This window comes from Pholcus phalangioides, unplaced genomic scaffold, assembly GCF_987345545.1.
Source record: "Pholcus phalangioides strain wild (caught in Gottingen) unplaced genomic scaffold, Ppha-v1.0 ptg000019l_1, whole genome shotgun sequence".
In the NCBI taxonomy this organism is placed as follows: Eukaryota; Metazoa; Arthropoda; class Arachnida; order Araneae; family Pholcidae; genus Pholcus; species Pholcus phalangioides.
The window spans coordinates 9,675,472-9,692,626 of record NW_028301612.1 but is presented as its reverse complement, the minus strand read 5'-3'; the positions used below and the strand labels follow the sequence as shown (position 1 = coordinate 9,692,626).

Genomic DNA, 17,155 nt, shown 5'->3' with positions numbered 1-17,155 from the left:
GTCATTTAAGAAGAGCTTATATATTTCAAATTGAAATCGAGTAATGGAATATACACGTGTTTTCTTGTTTTTATTTTATTTCTCTCATTAAAACGCTGTATATTGGGATTTTGCAAAATAAAAATGAATTTTCTTGATTTGAAATGGACTAAAATAAGTGATTAAAAACCCAATTAAATCCCGTATAAAATATATATTTACGTATTTTTCCCCTCCTCCAAAAATAAGTTTCTTATTTGATTGCTTGAGTGTTATTGCGTGTGTTATTTGATATTAGTATGAATTCATTTAAGTTTTCTACGAGAAATTTCGGAATTTTTTTTATACTAAGTTGCGAAATTATTCATGGTACGAGTGCTTATTCATGCATTGATATTTATAATCTGTGTTTACCGAAATATTTCTTCATATAAATGAAAGTAATGGACTATATACTCGTATCGTTAATCGTATATTACGCATGAAGCACCGTTATAAAATTTGTTTGAGCGTGAAATATAAAATTCATGTATATGTTGCGTGAGATTCGCAAAATTTATAGATGCCACTTATTACGTCATATCTTTATATATTATGTATATATATTACAGGAAATGTGATAAATGCAGTTATTATACTTAATAGCCGGTTGTTATTCATACCAAGCATTTTGGTAAGTTTGATAAATTTCCCCTAAATTTATCATTTTACGAGCATTATGCATAGTCACTAAGCTCGTTGGTGAACCTGATAAATTCCCCTAAATTAATCAATTTTACCGGCGACTATGCATTGCCAATTTTCAAGCGTCGCGTCGTTGGCAGGCAAAATAAATTCTAGACTATATGATAAATTATACATAACAATTCATACATGTATTTTAACATTATATCCAGGTATATCCCTGCAATAGTGTATTATGCATAATCACTGGGAAAGGCGATGAATTTCAGGTATTTATCAAATTTAACAATGGCGTTTGGTTATTATGCATGTTCGCCGGTAAAAGTGATAAATTTATCAAACTTAACAAGACGATAGGTAAGTATGCATAATAACGGATTTATCACAATAACCGTAACATATACAGGGTGTCCTGTAAGTGCTAACGCAAGCTTTGTCTCTTCAATCGTCCGTCGTAGAAGTATGACTACAATTTTGAAAATGCTCTAAATGCCCCAAAAATAACAGGTGCCTCAATTTTTGTGTTACGTCAGCAAGGTGCTTAAAGTTTGCCAACTCTCTGCTGAGAGATTTGTTCAATTAGGATTTTGTATGTATTGTGTGCACGTACATATACACCCATATTATGGATTTTTAAAGTTTCTCCGGACTTTTTGTACACCCTTTATATACAGTATAAATATCTGATAGATTTGTATATAGCTCGTATACACATTAAATTCATTTGTAAATATTTGTATAAGAAATGGGCTTCGTATAATTTTAGTTCTTTTTGAGCACACGCCCTTCCCAAATGGGAAGAATGATGGGCATTCAGCCCGGCTCAAACATAAGTAGAAAGCGCTGCCCGGCATTAAATCTACCCAATTTTTATATAAATGTATCAGCCTATACATCGTACACATACTAATTTATATTAATGTATCGCAATTAGTAAACTTTAATTGTCGGTCACCGATGATTAAGAATCGTGTATGCTCTTATAATATTAAATAGTATTACTATATTTTAATTGTTAATAATTCGAATAATAAGATTCTAAAAAAAAATTTCCGAAAATTACAAATTAGGCAATTACATGAAAAATGTGGAAATATTTTTCCATATTAACACTGTATAATATTGATAATGTTGCTTCAGTATATATTGCAATCTCTAATGCTTTCATCATCAAAAAATGATTAGAAAAGTGTATTAATTCAAAATCTTCGAAAAATAAAATAATTTTCAATACAAGTGTTGACCGTATTTTTGTTTGTGTAAATAAAAATTGCAAATAAAGTAATTATATGTATGTTCTCTATATTATTCATGTTTCCATTAACCAAAAGCAGGGTAATGCACTTTAGTTTTTCACACATTTACACTGTGATACAAAATGAAGTCGAATTTTCTCATTCAATTATTACATTTGCTTACCATCACGAAGTTCTGGAAATATAGATCCGGGCATGAGATTTCTATTACGAACATGTTTTAAAGTACCGTAAACCGGGATAATTTTAGGAAGGGGACTATTTTTCACCTTCGAATTTCCAAACAATGCCTCGAGTTTAATTGGTTTGCCACTACCGGTAAAATGCATTGCATTGACTGGAAATTTGAACGCCGGAAATAATTCGCTGTCCCAAAGTTAGCCCGGTTTACGGTACAGCAAAACACATGAATGATTAAAAAAAAATGTTATGTTCATTTTTAGGGCATGCTACTTGGATCGTATTCGAAGATTGATTTGACTTGAAAACCGTACACACCCTATAGTTTATATTATCATAAAAATTTCCAAACCGTTTTAAATATTGACTGAGAATTAGTATTCATTTAACGCTACAGTGCATATTGCATACCGTTGCTGATAGGAAACATCTACATCAAATGTTCTTTTCATGTCACCGATGGGCAACTTCATGTCTGAGACATTCGTTATTCAGAGAGATAGATGGCTTTTTTCTCAGCCCAAGATATCAAAGAAACATTTTATTTTCTGGATATTATGCCGAGGTGAACTCAGAAAGAAGTCATCTTGTCTCCGCCGAAACACGAACCCAGGCCCTCTTGCATACCGGGCAAGCATGCTACCATCTATACCACTGGAGACACGACCCCGCCTTCCTTATTTCACGCACTGTGGCGTGAGGCACTGAAGTAGAGACATTAGTAGCCTCTTTTAACTTCAGGAATTGGCCCCCAGGTGGAGACAAGACGACTTTTCTTTTCGAGTTCACCTCGGCATAATATCCAGAAAATAAACTGTTTCTTTGTGATTCGTTATTCAATTTCTTTATTTTGTAATTCCTCAAATACTACCATAATTTCTATATGAAGAATTAGACCTGGGCTTTCCCGGTTATTTTGGATAGTTGCTTTTATTCCCGTTTAAATCCCTCAATAAAATTCTGTTTCTCGAATCACTCTAAGTAGGAAAACTACAACTATACTACTAAGTAAGAACTACTACTACTAAGCCGTACGCTTAAGTTGTCTTCTTGACGCCATATCTATTCCCAAATATAAATATTGGTACCTGAGTAGGGAGGGGGTTCGAAATTAGGCAAAATTTGAGATTTTAAACTCAAAAAGTTACAGTTAAACATTCCTTCGTTACAGTTGGAAGATGCCGTAATGACTTGATCTTCCGTTTTCTTCAATGTTTGTCAACGAAAATTGCAGGGATAGAAAAGTTTCAATTATAAAGATGTTCGTATTTGGTTCGATACTTAAACGTTTATTATCATTACAATTAGTAATTCCACCGTATCACATCGGATTTTACTTCCCGTTAGTATTGATTCTGAAGAGCTAAGCTTCGTTTTCTTCCCCGACAGTGTACACACTGAAATCTAAATGCGTTAAAAAATAAGTATGTAAAAGGTGACCTGCAAGTCCTAGTTCGGCTCTTGTCTCGTTAAACGTTTCCCGCAGAAGTATGGTTCTCATTTAAAAAGTGATCAAAATGTGTTCAAAAATCACTCTGTACCAGTTCTAAGAGTTAAAAAACACAGTGTGCCATGAAAAAAAAAAATCAGAATTTTCTTACGAAAAGCTTCCGGTTAGAAAGTTGTATATCCCTGTCTGTCTTGAGACCAACAAAAATATTCCATATTTCTGAGGAGTGCAATGTTCGCTGAGATATTTGAATTCAAAAAAGGAGAAAATATGTTTAAAAAAATAAATTAGCATAAATGAGGGAAAGTAGCATTGTCCGTCCGTTAGCTGTTCTTTCCCAACTTTTCTCCGTTTTTTAATTCAAATATTTCAGCGAAATGTGCACTTGAAAACATTTTTTTTCCTGTTGGCCTCAGGAGAGATAGGACAACAACAAGTCAATTCGATTTACGAGTTGGTTAGGTTTATTGAAAGCTAACTGGGTTGGAAGACGGGGACTGTATGAAAATTTAATTTTTTATTTTATGATACACTGTATTTTCGTGCTCGAATTTGGTACAGTTAGGTTCTTTTACACATTTTGAGATTTTTTTTTAAAAATTAGGACTATACCGTTACGACGAATGGTTGATGAGATAAACACGGAACTATGACTTACGGGACACCCCTGCATATTTATTTAACATACATACTTGCCGTTTTTCTCAGTTTAGGCGCTACAGAATGAGTACAAAAGCATAAAAGGAATTTGTGAGTTTAACGTAAGCGATATATGCTCTCAGGATGATATTTAACATTCAAATAAATATTTACTTGCATCCTACAAACAAATATCAGTTAGGAAATTTTTGCTAAATACACACATCAAATTCTGAATAAATGAAGGGAAAACTATACAGCTAGGACTAAACTGCGCACTAAACAGGCTGAACTGTGCATTATAGAGCTTCATAATGGTGTGTTTAAAACCTAAGCACCATACCGGATAGACTAAGAAAATACGATAATTTCTCAAATGCATAACTGCTGTGATCGAATTCACTCACGTCTTTTTACTTCGAATAAAATGCCATTTTCATTGAAATATTCTCAAATGACGGATAAACGACACACAAAAAAAGACGAAAAGCTCAGCATATTAATACTTCGTACACATTATCTGGGATCATTACTCGTCTTGTCGATCGGAGAATCATTAAGTGATTCATACCTCCTAAAGCGCGTTGAATTCCCCCCTGAAATCGAACTTTCAAATCAATAAGAATACGTTATATGACACGCAAGCGAATGGGTTTCTCTCTCTCTCTCTCTCTCTCTCACCTTCTCACAGTTTCCTCCGAATGCTTAACGTGAAAGTGAGAACTTATAGATTCGTCATTCATTATGGAGAAACAGTAGTAGCCTAATCTGAATCTAAACTCTCTCTCTCTCTGCCTCTTTTACTGCAGACAAATCCCACCTACCAAGCATTTCGCTACATTCGGCGGTTCCTGGGGAACTGTCAGCAACTTTGATCATTAATAAGGCAAGCGGTGATGCATATCTTAGTAAATTGAACCTAACAGACAGAGAAACGAATGGTTTAATGATGCAAATTAGTGAACAATGAACAGATGCCAAAGTCACGAAAATACATATGTATACGTTTGCTGTTACTGCAACATTCGAAAACTACGTTTATGAGAGAAGAACAGAGAGCGAGAGAGAGAGATGGGAAAACACTCCCTTCCGACTCTGCGCAATGTTTCTTCTACTAATTTATGCACATGTGCGTGAGAGACGTATAGAGAGAGAGAATCATGGAAAAAAAAATAAAGTCAGATTAAAATTTTAAAGTTCAGCATTTTTTCTTTCTAAAGCGAAACTCCAGTATTATTCACCTAAGGTTTTGGATACCGTCCCAACCTAATATGAGGCCCCCCCAATAAAGAAGAGCGGACGTTTCCGTCATCGTAGACCTCTTCTTCTTGCACTGGCCTCATCAGCTGTTCCATTTAAGAAGTCTTTTCACAAAAGCAGATGGCCTACAACGGTATAAGTGTTCAATAACTACGCGACTTTACACCTACTACTATCCACTTTACGACCAAGGACGTAATATTGCGTATAAACGCCTTTGGAATAAAGTCAAACAAGCTTTCTCTGTTTTCTTGCGTCTCTTATCGCCGTCAGGCTTTGTTGTAACCCTACGAAGTTTTACTTTTTAATTTCCTTTTTCTTCTGTACAATTACTGGTGACTTTTCCCCCACATACGATATATCCTTCTAATATATACGTAGAAGAGTAAACGGGAACTGGTTGGGTAAAAAGAGAAATCTACTTTGTATAACTATACTCTCTTATCTGCACTTATGTATTATACTGTTTTTCTTTTTCATTTGTTTTTTTTCCCCCTTCAAGTTCTTTACCTCTTTTTAACGTACGGTTAAGTGAGAACGAGGTTACCAAATTTTTCGCCCATTCGTCAAATAGAAATCATCCGAATTTCTCGAAGCTTGCAAGCGAAGCGGTTATAACAAGAAGTTTCGACAGCTCTCTGATGCGAATATAAATACAGTTATAGTTTGGAAAAAAAAAGTGGCAGCACTAACAATTCACGAAGAACATCAAATACGCACTCGGACTGGTAAGTATGCATGCATAATTTCGGCACAACTCATTCTGTAGTAAATTGACCGTGGCGATAGACCGGAGTTGTGTCGCCAAAATATCTTTTTTTCCTCTAAAATATTTTTACTCTCATTTCTACAGCATTTCGTATTCGAAAGATAATATATTGTATGGCAATTAGTCTCTTTTGAAATAATCCAAATTTCTCTATGTCAAACGACGTCGAAAAATGTATGTCATTTCTACGTCGAACGATATCGGTAACGACGTCGAACAGTATCAAAATCTCTACGTCGCTCTATATCGGTAACGACGTCGAACCGTATCAAAATCTCTACGTCGCTCTATATCGGTAACGACGTCGAACAGTATCAAAATCTCTACGTCGCTCTATATCGGTAACGACGTCGAACCGTATAAAATCTCTACGTCGAACGATATCGGTAACGACGTCGAACAGTATCAAAATCTCTACGTCGCTCTATATCGGTAACGACGTCGAACCGTATAAAATCTCTACGTCGAACGATATCGGTAACGACGTCGAACCGTATCAAAATCTCTACGTCGCTCTATATCGGTAACGACGTCGAACCGTATAAAATCTCTACGTCGAACGATATCGGTAACGACGTCGAACAGTATCAAAATCTCTACGTCGCTCTATATCGGTAACGACGTCGAACCGTATAAAATCTCTACGTCGAACGATATCGGTAACGACGTCGAACAGTATCAAAATCTCTACGTCGCTCTATATCGGTAACGACGTCGAACCGTATAAAATCTCTACGTCGAACGATATCGGTAACGACGTCGAACCGTATCAAAATCTCTACGTCGCTCTATATCGGTAACGACGTCGAACCGTATAAAATCTCTACGTCGAACGATATCGGTAACGACGTCGAACAGTATCAAAATCTCTACGTCGCTCTATATCGGTAACGACGTCGAACGATATCGGTAACGACGTCGAACAGTATCAAAATCTCTACGTCGAACGATATCGGTAACGACGTCGAACAGCATCAAAATCTCTACGTCGAACAGTACCAAAATCTCTACGTCGCTCTATATCGGTAACGACGTCGAACAGTATCAAAATCCCTACGTCACTCTATATCGGTATCCAATGCACTTGAACTGTTTTTCATAATTTCTTTGAGAACAACACCTTGGGACCCTTTCCTTGCACGGCGATTGGTAAGTATTCATAATAACCGATATATTTACCGTAACATATAAACTGCAGTAGGTATGAAACTTATAGATATCACGTTTCATACATATCCAAAGTATAAATTTGGCTGTATTAAAAAAATTAAAATTAAATTTATCCGAGAAATATATGAACATACGACAAGCAATATATTTTTACCTGTGTAATTCTTATATTCCTTTTTGTTTCCCTTATGAATTCAAACAATAGATAAAAGTATCACAAAAGAAATTCGAGAACTCTAAGAAACAAAGGCTCGATCAAATAAAAAGGAAGAAGTAGAAGAAATATATCAAAGTAGCTGAGAGAAATATTGAAATTTGAAATTTATTTGAGCCGAATTCGCTACCAGGAAAACATATACGTACATTTCAGTTTGTGAATTCATTTCTGAAATCCGAATTCTTCTTCTTTCTTAGAATAATAAACATTCGTCGAGAATTCGAGCAGAGATAAAAGTTATACAAAACGGGAGAAGAAACAGGCAAAATTCGCTGTTTAGATGCATAATTTATGTGTTCGTTCCTTACGTCCTCTTCTTCCTCCTACTTTTCAATCGCATGCATAAACGATACGTCTCATGATTATGTAGAAGCTATCACAAATAGATATAGTTCGTAGGGAACAGACAGGACTGTATGTGTTGTCGGGAACATACTTGGGGCGATAGAAATATAAATCGACAGGAACCTGCAAAATATATATATATGTATATACCGTACGAGAAGGGGGGGGGGGTAATAAGGAAAAATATTCTAGAAAGAGTCTCCAAATTTAACGTTTTCGAAATCTTTGATTCTGCATTCGATTGATTTTCTACGAGTATCTGTCTCTCTCTAACGATGCTTTTGTTGCGCTCTCATTTCAATACGTTATGAAATTTATAATATACCTTTAAGTTCTTTCGACTGAGTATTAGGTGTGAAGACGTGAAAAGGCGACGAGAGGTGCAGGAAAGAAATACGCAATGTATTTCGTAGGAATTGAGTGCGGTGCTATGCATAGCACAGTGTGGGTGATGTGACGTTACGCGTTGAAATAGAAAATCTCTATACAGGGTGAACGTGGCCTGTTCTGCCAAACGAAAGGGGATGATAGACGATCTTAACTTTCTTAGGTTGTTGCAATGTAGCATACACCTAAGGTGTTCGGGTCAAAAATGGCCCACGGTGCACTTTTCAATGTTATTGAATTATGGTCACATTGTATCAATGTTATTGCCGTAACTGTTTATTTAACTATCATTTATATGCCTTTTTCTGTATTTGTATATCATTTAACGTTGTCTTACAGGTGAGTTTTCGTAACCATAAGGAAGTATGTATTTGTGAAATAAAAATGCAGTAATTCTTTCACTGCTGAAAATCACACTGTAAACTTTCAAATACAATACAATGTAGGATGTATTTTTCCTATATTTCTGCATATATTTATATTTACATTCAACGGATAGAACAATATTATCAAAAGAAAAAAAGAAAAATTACGAAATCGTGACAAAATATTTCTTACATTTGGGTGTTTGACAGTCAATGATAGGACGTAATAGAACATTTTTTCATTCTTTAGCCATTAAGTTGTTCCATTCATATACAGTTGTTACCCACTTGGATGAAATGTTTCTTACAAATGAACTGTCACATTTGAAGCACAGTTTTGGTCAGTCTGTGGGCACAAGCTGCATCTTCCCCCTTTTGCTAGTAATTGCTACACTTCCAGATGCTTCAGAACGGGGTTCGGGTTGTCCTGAGTTTTGAATACTCACCACCGGTTGTCGGGCAGCCCTTGCTCTTGTCAAAAGTTTCCTTCAATGTGTTGGGTAACCAAAGTCATGCCCAGTTTCAAAATGAAGATTCCCCTTTTATGAAATGAGTTCATTTTCCATTCTGGATTGACCTTGATGAATAGTACGTATTAATTCTACGCGGAAATGTCTAGGATGTTGGAGAAAACTACGATGGGCCATCTGTTTGTCTTCCTGCGACAGGAATAGTGAGAGGCAAGTTTATCTAAAGTGTCTGCTCCTCCTTTGGTGTTGTTATAATCCAGAATAATTTAAAGTATCATTGTTTATGTATCTGCTACATTTCTATCACGATGAAGCGTACTCTGGAGTACTATGCACTTGCCTCTTTTCCGAATGTACGATACAAGAGCCGTATCCTATGTAAATACAAATGTTGAAGTGTACTTTGGAGTCCTTTTTGCAAGTAATTGCGGAGGAATTGTTGGCTTGTAATTTCTGATTGTTCCAATCATTGCGGTTTTTCTTCCGAAGAAGCTGCCCAAGTTCATACGACGTGAAAAAGTGTTGTTGCGACATGAAAAGTTATTGTTGGAGAAAAAAACAACATAAATGCAGAGTATTCGTCATCAATAGTAGAAGTGGCGTATCTCGTAGGCCCTGGAGGCATATTCACAACATTTTCTGCCCCACGCCTTCCACATGAGGCTTGTGGTTCTGATTTTCATACAGTTTTACCATCTTTGCTAAGTAGAGTCGTCGTCTGACTCCTTGACTGGTCAAATTCGTCATCTGTGTCATCATCGGATGATAGTTCATTTTCAGAGACGAGATCGTCGATTTCTGCAACAACTTCTTCCGACAATGCAAGTAACAATTGTCCAATGCATTTACCAGCAGGTCCATGATTAGCCATATCGCAGAGTTTGGAGATTCGTAACAAAACACGTAAGAAATAAATTGTGAAAACTACAACGTCCACACTCTAGGAAAGGGGGAAAATAAATGCGGGAAGCCAAATCTGGTAACAGAAACTAGCAAATGCTGAGAACAGTACACCACCTATCATCGTCATTTATCGCGTCAACAGAGAAAGAAACACATACCGGAAAAGAATGTGAGCATTAATTTGTTGTCACAGCTAAAATAATTGAATAATATATTGGAAATTGCAGTTATCATCTTCCTATGCACTGAAAATTCTGCACGGGTCAAAAATGACCCGAACGACTTATGTGTAACTATTTTTACTGTAAAAAAGCTACCATTTCAAAAAACAAATTACACATAGCTGAATATTCACTATGACAAAGGAAACAAAGTCACAAAATATTTTTTAAAAATTCCAAAAAATATAGAAGATCTACACGAAATAAAATTGAAATGGGTCAAAAAAGACCCGAACACCCTAGGAAGGTTAAGTTTGGACATGAAACAGCTTACCTTACGCCTTTTATAGATTTTGGCGACAATTCGATGTTTCACTTCTCCAATCTCTCAGCTCTTGTAGCTCGTCATTAGGTACGGTATCCTGTAGATAGAGGTTGTGTCACCTTATAGGAAATTTTGTGCAAAAATCAAATTTTCGCCCAAAATTGTAACCACCAATTCTGAATTTTCGTCGAATACTTACTTCGCTGATTTCAGTGATGTATTGCAAACAGAAGAATAAATATCGCCAGAACCAGACCACGATATGGTTTATTGTGGTTTCGTTCAAAAGCTGCTGCAATGGACACGTTTTTTTTTTGATAAATTTGACCGATTGTAGCCAGAAGGATATTAGAGGAATTGGCGATTAAAAATATTGGTGACAATTCGATTTTGAACTTTGCTAGCGATTGTAGCCCACCATTAGATCCAGATATTTCGATGAAATTCGTGTCACCTCATGGGACGTTTCTTTGCCCTTTCCAAACATGTGATTAGTTTGTATGGAGGTCTTTCAGAAGCTTCACAAATTGGGGTTTTTCAGACTTGATGCATTTTTCTTCCATAATCGATTATTTTCCATAACTCAAAAACGATTCGAGGTAGGACAGGGTTGGTAGGGTGTTTAATGTTCCAACTGCACTCGTCAACGCCCCACCCCGTTTTCGTGGGGCAGAACAGGTCACGTTCACCCTGTATAAGAATTAAGATTAGGCATTCTATTTAGCTCGCTGTCGCAGTTTCAGTTTCATCCGCTGCCTTGATGACAGAAAACTGAATCAACTGTGATCGTTGACCGTTGACCAAGGGCGGCTGGTGATTAGGTTTTTTTTGTCGTCAATAAAAATCGTCAATAGTTAGGCTTACTGCAAATATGTGTTGTCCTCGATTGGTTAGCTGAATTTTTCTTTTAATGTGTAAAGATGTCATAAAATATTAAATTATGATTCAAGCAGTGTGCACTAAATGGACGTCAAACTTTTGAGGAGCCACAGACTACTACTTCACCAAACACCAACTCTGGCCATATCGCTATATTGCAATTTACTGCCATTAGTGAGATGGGCTGGAAGCGAAGGCTCTGTCTATCGGTGGTCACCTCGAGTTCATTAGGGAAAATATCTTATCGATATCCTCCCTTGGGTTCGAACCCGGGACCCTGACAACAACCTTAACGATGGTAGACGAGCATCTCACCACCATGCCACTCGGGCACAGAAGCCACAGACTGTCCGTACCTATAAGAGATTCGAGTTACTCCTCTAGGATTTTGTTTAGCAATGACTGAGGCTTTGCAATCGCTACTGGATTGTGCATCAGGAAAAATATCTTATGAATATTTCCCCCCGGGTCTGGACCTGCTACTGTGACGGCAACCTTCACGGTGGTAGACAAACATACTACGACCACGCCACTCTGGCTTTATTTACTAGCTGGGAAATAGAAAAAATATATATGTATCAGTTTATGAAGGAATGGGGCCCAGGGTAAAATTTTATGTCAAAATTGCTCGTTCTTTTCCCATGTTGCTCATGTAAAAAACTCCATGTTGCTCATGTAAAAAAAAATATATAAGAGGTTTTTTACTGGTGCGGCTTATACACTGGAGCGTTGTCCCTGATACGGCCCGCGACACTGCAGCTGACCATTATTTGGACCCTTGAACAGTGAGAATTTGGCCACCCTCGCTCTATATTATGGTATTACTTTCATAAAAATGGTAAATAATCAACGGAAATATTCAAAAAAAAATCATGATAAATTTCAAGATACCAATTCTTTGCTGTTACTTCAAGCAAACAGTGTCTGTATACAATATAAGGTATTGAAAAAAAGGGGGGGGGGTTATTTCTTCTGGAGATTCAGGAAGCTTTATCATTAAGAAGGTTAGCTTGAATTTCTTCGAGGAAACTCTTTGTTTTCAACACTCTCTCTCACGCGGTCTTTCGTTTTTCTTATATTTATTACTGTCTTCATCAGCTCGAGGGAAAATGGGCACTGCCGCTGAAGTTTCATTTCAGCGTGAGTTCTATTTAATTTAATTGGCGACCAAACACACTTTTTCCATTAGGTAATTGAAAACCACTTGAATTTTATTTTCCTTTTGAAATCGGGGGAAAAAAATTATCGTCTCTATTTTTCTAGTCTTTTATGTGATTTCTTAAATTCTTTGATTGGATTGAACTATTTCTTCTTTGAATGTTTGGTTTCCCGTTTCTTTATATGTGTACATATATTTCTAAAATCACACCATGTATATCTTATAAGATCTAAAAAAATGATTTTAAAAATTCATTCAATTATATTAATAGATTTATATAAAAGAAACCTCTATTGTATTTGTCTGTGAAAAATTATATACCATTGTTTTTTATTGATACCCATAGCGTACAATACACATGCTCAACACATTTAAGGAACTTATAGAGATTCTTTTAACGATATTTGATTATCAATGAATTGTCCCCGAAAAGTACTCTGCTAATGATCTATTTTTCTGCCTTTGTATCTGCGTGGGATTCCCGCAACATTGGAATTATAATGCATTTCATCTGGAAATATTGAGATAAAAATAAAATTGAATCGTTTTCAATAAATGCAATTTTTATATTTTTCAGGAATATATTATTTAGAACGAATTCAAACTCGTACGTAAATATGAGATTTTTTTCAAGAATTATTTATTCAATAATAACTTCAAAAGACTGTAATCCAATGAATTCTTAGCCTCTGATTCTTGCGTAGGCAGTTACGAGTCATTGCTTTTATGCATCTATTGATAATTTCAATAACATAAGTAGATCCAGTTATACATGGAGAGAAATGAAAATAAAACAGGGACAACAAAATAAATAAATGAAAATAAATAAGATTGAAAATGAACATAAACTAATCAAATAAATACGCATAAACAAGGCAGTACTTGAAATGCGTATTAAAAACTCATGAACATTTCAAAACGATTGAAAATCTATACGTATAAAATTGGTTTTCTGTATGTCTGTCTGTGTGTGTTCTCTATACTAATTTTGCATGCATACTAAACAGGATCCGAATTGAACGATGGACTACTTAAACAGTTCATCAGAGCCTGGAAAATGCCCGAAATAGGCGAAAAACTGTTGGGCTTTCCCGGGCCTCAACAAGCTTTCCCGCGCCTCAACGATGATATTTTTGAATGTTTGCTTTCGTTACTGTTGTTCCCAAACCACACGTTTCAGACATGGTTATCCCTCCTTTACAATGGTTTGTCACTTTCCTTATGCTCCCAATTAATGGAGAAAACCAGAGTATTATAAGCTAGTTAGACATAATAATATTATGGCTACTAGCTATAATACCCAGGTTTTCTAATTATCGGTTTATAACCCTATAATTATAGGTTTTATATAAATTCTTCGTATAATTAGGTATAAAACTCTTTTCTGTGTGTGTGTGTGCGCGCTTGCTCGTGTACACTCTATACAAATCTGCAATTTTAGACCGATCTTTACCAATTTTTTTTAAATTTCAACAATACTACTCAATGCTCTGTTTTTACAAGCAATAATGTTGGTTCTACAGCATTATATTGGTATGAGTTACATAAGATAAATGAAATTTTAGAGCATTTTTTGATCTTGTTCTAAGCTAGTGTTTCCCAAAGTGGGCAATATCATCCTGTGGGTTACCTTGAGTTGGAAAAAGAACGACGAGAGAGAAAAAAATTCTTGAGAAAGTGATGGAACAAAGACTGTTTGAACCTCTGTTTTAAGTGATGAGATATTGGTAACTCCTCGTTTTTAAACAGAGGTTGCCATTATATCATTGCTTAGAACAGAGGTTCACAAACGATAAAATATTAGTCTCAGCATTCTTAATCCGCGAACACGCACAATGGGGGTATTTCGCACCTCACCCGAATATATATCACGAATTTTCTAACTTAGCTATTTTAAAAATGGGTATAGCCCAGTGTAGCTATACAGTGTTCTAAAGTTACGTGTCAGACGCAAAATTCCCTGTTTTGCTCACTTGAGTGCAGCACGAGGGGTGCCACAAACAACACCCTTGCGCGTCCTGGTGTTACTTTACTTGCATGGAAAAGTCTCTTAATTTGAGTTATGAAGATGACAGATATGAAATGCTTACAAAAAAATGTTTGAAAATGTTTCTACGGATGAAAAATCAATAAATGAGTGATTGGCAAATGCCCTAAGAGCTATCTCAAGATCTTCTGAGAAAAAAATCCTGCAAAGATACCGTGGATGTTGTAGATAAAATGAGCGTTCCATATATTCCAATGCTACATTTCCAAATAGATAGCGTATTTTAATATTTTTTACATTGATCACCATCGCTGCAATCAATGCAAGGGTGCTCTTGTTATCAACGAAAGAACTGTCAAACGAATTTAAAAAAATAAGGTCCTCTTTCATTTAAAAAGACCCTACAATATAGTTTCCCAAAATTTTTGATCCATCGCCTCCTTATTTCAAAAAAAAAGATTATCTTCTCATCACCCCCAGCTCAAGCAAACACATATGTTCCCATGCACAACCCAAATCTTGTATCACTCCCTTGGACCATTTTATCGCCCTCAGGGGCGATATTGCCCACTTTGGGAAACACTGTCCTAAACCCTCGACTAATCAGATCCCAAATAGTAGTAATAGAGTCTGTACTCCAACTAAAAGGGGGACTCTAAACAAAATTTTCCGCTTCCGAACCATTTACACAAAAGCCAGAGACTTCATACAAACGTTGTTTTTTGTGTGCGCGAGAAAAAGGCGGAAAAACAAAAATGAGCTGCTCCGAGTACAGCAAGAATATTTGTCAATAATACACTATCATTGATCGCGCGGAGTGTGGAATAATGTAAGTTTTCATACCAAATAAATGGTGGTATTTACTCATAATTTATTCCATTTTAATTAAATGTTGTTTACATGACACATATTTACTAAAATTTAGTTTGGGTTTTAGAAGAAATTAAGTATCGAAGAAAAGAAGCACCCCCCCCCCCCTTGCGAGCTCTCGTGCTCTTCCCTGTGGCGCGCGTGTTCCCGGGTTAATCATGATCCCCTTTGAACATACAGCGTCATTTTTGGTGATCTATTTATAATTACGTATTCAATTAAACAACTGTGTGTACTGATTTTAGTTGTCCCCCCCCCTTCTTTACCAAATGCAAGCTCAAGAAAATAAAACAATGTTTTACACTAAAGTAGTGTTTCCCAAAGTGGGTAATATCGCCCCTTGGTAGGCGTTGGAATGGTCCAGAGGGGCGGACTTAACATAGGATCCTATGGGTTCACTTGAGTTGGGGGGGGGCGATGAGAGGAAAAAAATTGCTGATGAAGGGGTCGATGAAACAATAAGTTTGGGAAACTATGGATTAAAGGATGAGCAATAATGGACGAGCTTATTTTCAAAAGGGAAATTTCCAACGGTTTCTGAACCTTTCAGATGAGCCCTGTCGAATTTACTCTTCATATCCTGAATTAATTTACCAGTGACTATTTAATAGTATTCTTGCATCTTTAGATAAGTTTTGGTGCAGAAAACCCATAGAAAAAAAGAGAACGATACTTTTTACAGGGTTTTAGTGATTAATTAGGCAGCTGGTACTTAGAAGTACCGACAGGAATATGGGTAATATGTAAAGAAATAAAAATTCAAACACACACACACACACACATTTTTATCTAAACTATTCGAGATGACACTTCTGAAAACTTTTTCAAACTTTTTTTTTCATTACAACAGAGAAATGCATTGTAAAATGAACATTTTGAGTGATGTTTGGACTGTAACTTTTGAATGGAGCACATCTCACATCTTCCCCCTCTGCTGAACAAATGTAGGCCAATCAGCTCGAAGAATTTGTTTCCTGATGTCTTTGGGCGCAGAAAAGTTGCTCTTCCTTCTCTTCTTTGGCTGTTCTGGTGTGGTGCTGACAGCAGGACGACCTCTCTTCTTTACCAGTCTATTTCCTTGGGCCATGAGTCCCATGGCCCAGGTTACTCAAAACTCCAATAATAAAATTTCACCATGTATTTCTTTATAAATGTCACAGGCACAGGCATATGACATTTCAAGTATCGTGAAGAACAGTCAGGGCCAGCATTTCTTTGACTTTCTGTCACTGTCATTCAGTGAGCGCAGCATATCTGCCTTGTCCGCTCCGTCCAATGATGGATACCATAGGTGTTACAACGTTATTTTTCGTCCCATCTTGATGACTCCATGTAGTTGCCTCAGTAAAAACATCAACCCCATTATTTTGTTTTCCACATTGAAGTAATTTTTACTACAGGAAAAACTACTCTAATTTCCTGGTGGTACTTTACAGTACTGGAATACATTTTTGACCCTCTGATAGAAAATAAAATAGTAATTTTGAAATACAATGTAGGGAATTCTTACCTGTACAGTATAGGAGAGAAGAGAATAAAAAATGATTGCACCAATAAACTAGTAATTAGTCACTAAATCCACTCAAATAGGCAACACGCAAATCAACTCTACTTTCTTTCAAATTGAGCACAACTTAGGTCTATCACCATCTATGGGCGATTTACTACCCAGTGAGTTGTGCCGGAAGTGTAGCTGTTCG

The 17,155-nt window shown here is 36.3% G+C and overlaps 1 protein-coding gene across 1 annotated transcript in view; it reads right to left on the bottom strand.

Annotated features, from left to right (window-relative positions):
- Positions 1 to 10,042, bottom strand: part of LOC149071200 (uncharacterized) — a 68,417-nt gene extending 58,375 nt beyond the window's left edge. The window contains exon 1 of the mRNA XM_089248099.1: positions 9,857 to 10,042. Coding sequence (XP_089104225.1) covers positions 9,857 to 10,042 — 186 coding nt within the window. The remainder of the gene's footprint in view (positions 1 to 9,856) is intronic.
- Positions 10,043 to 17,155: the final 7,113 nt, after the last annotated feature.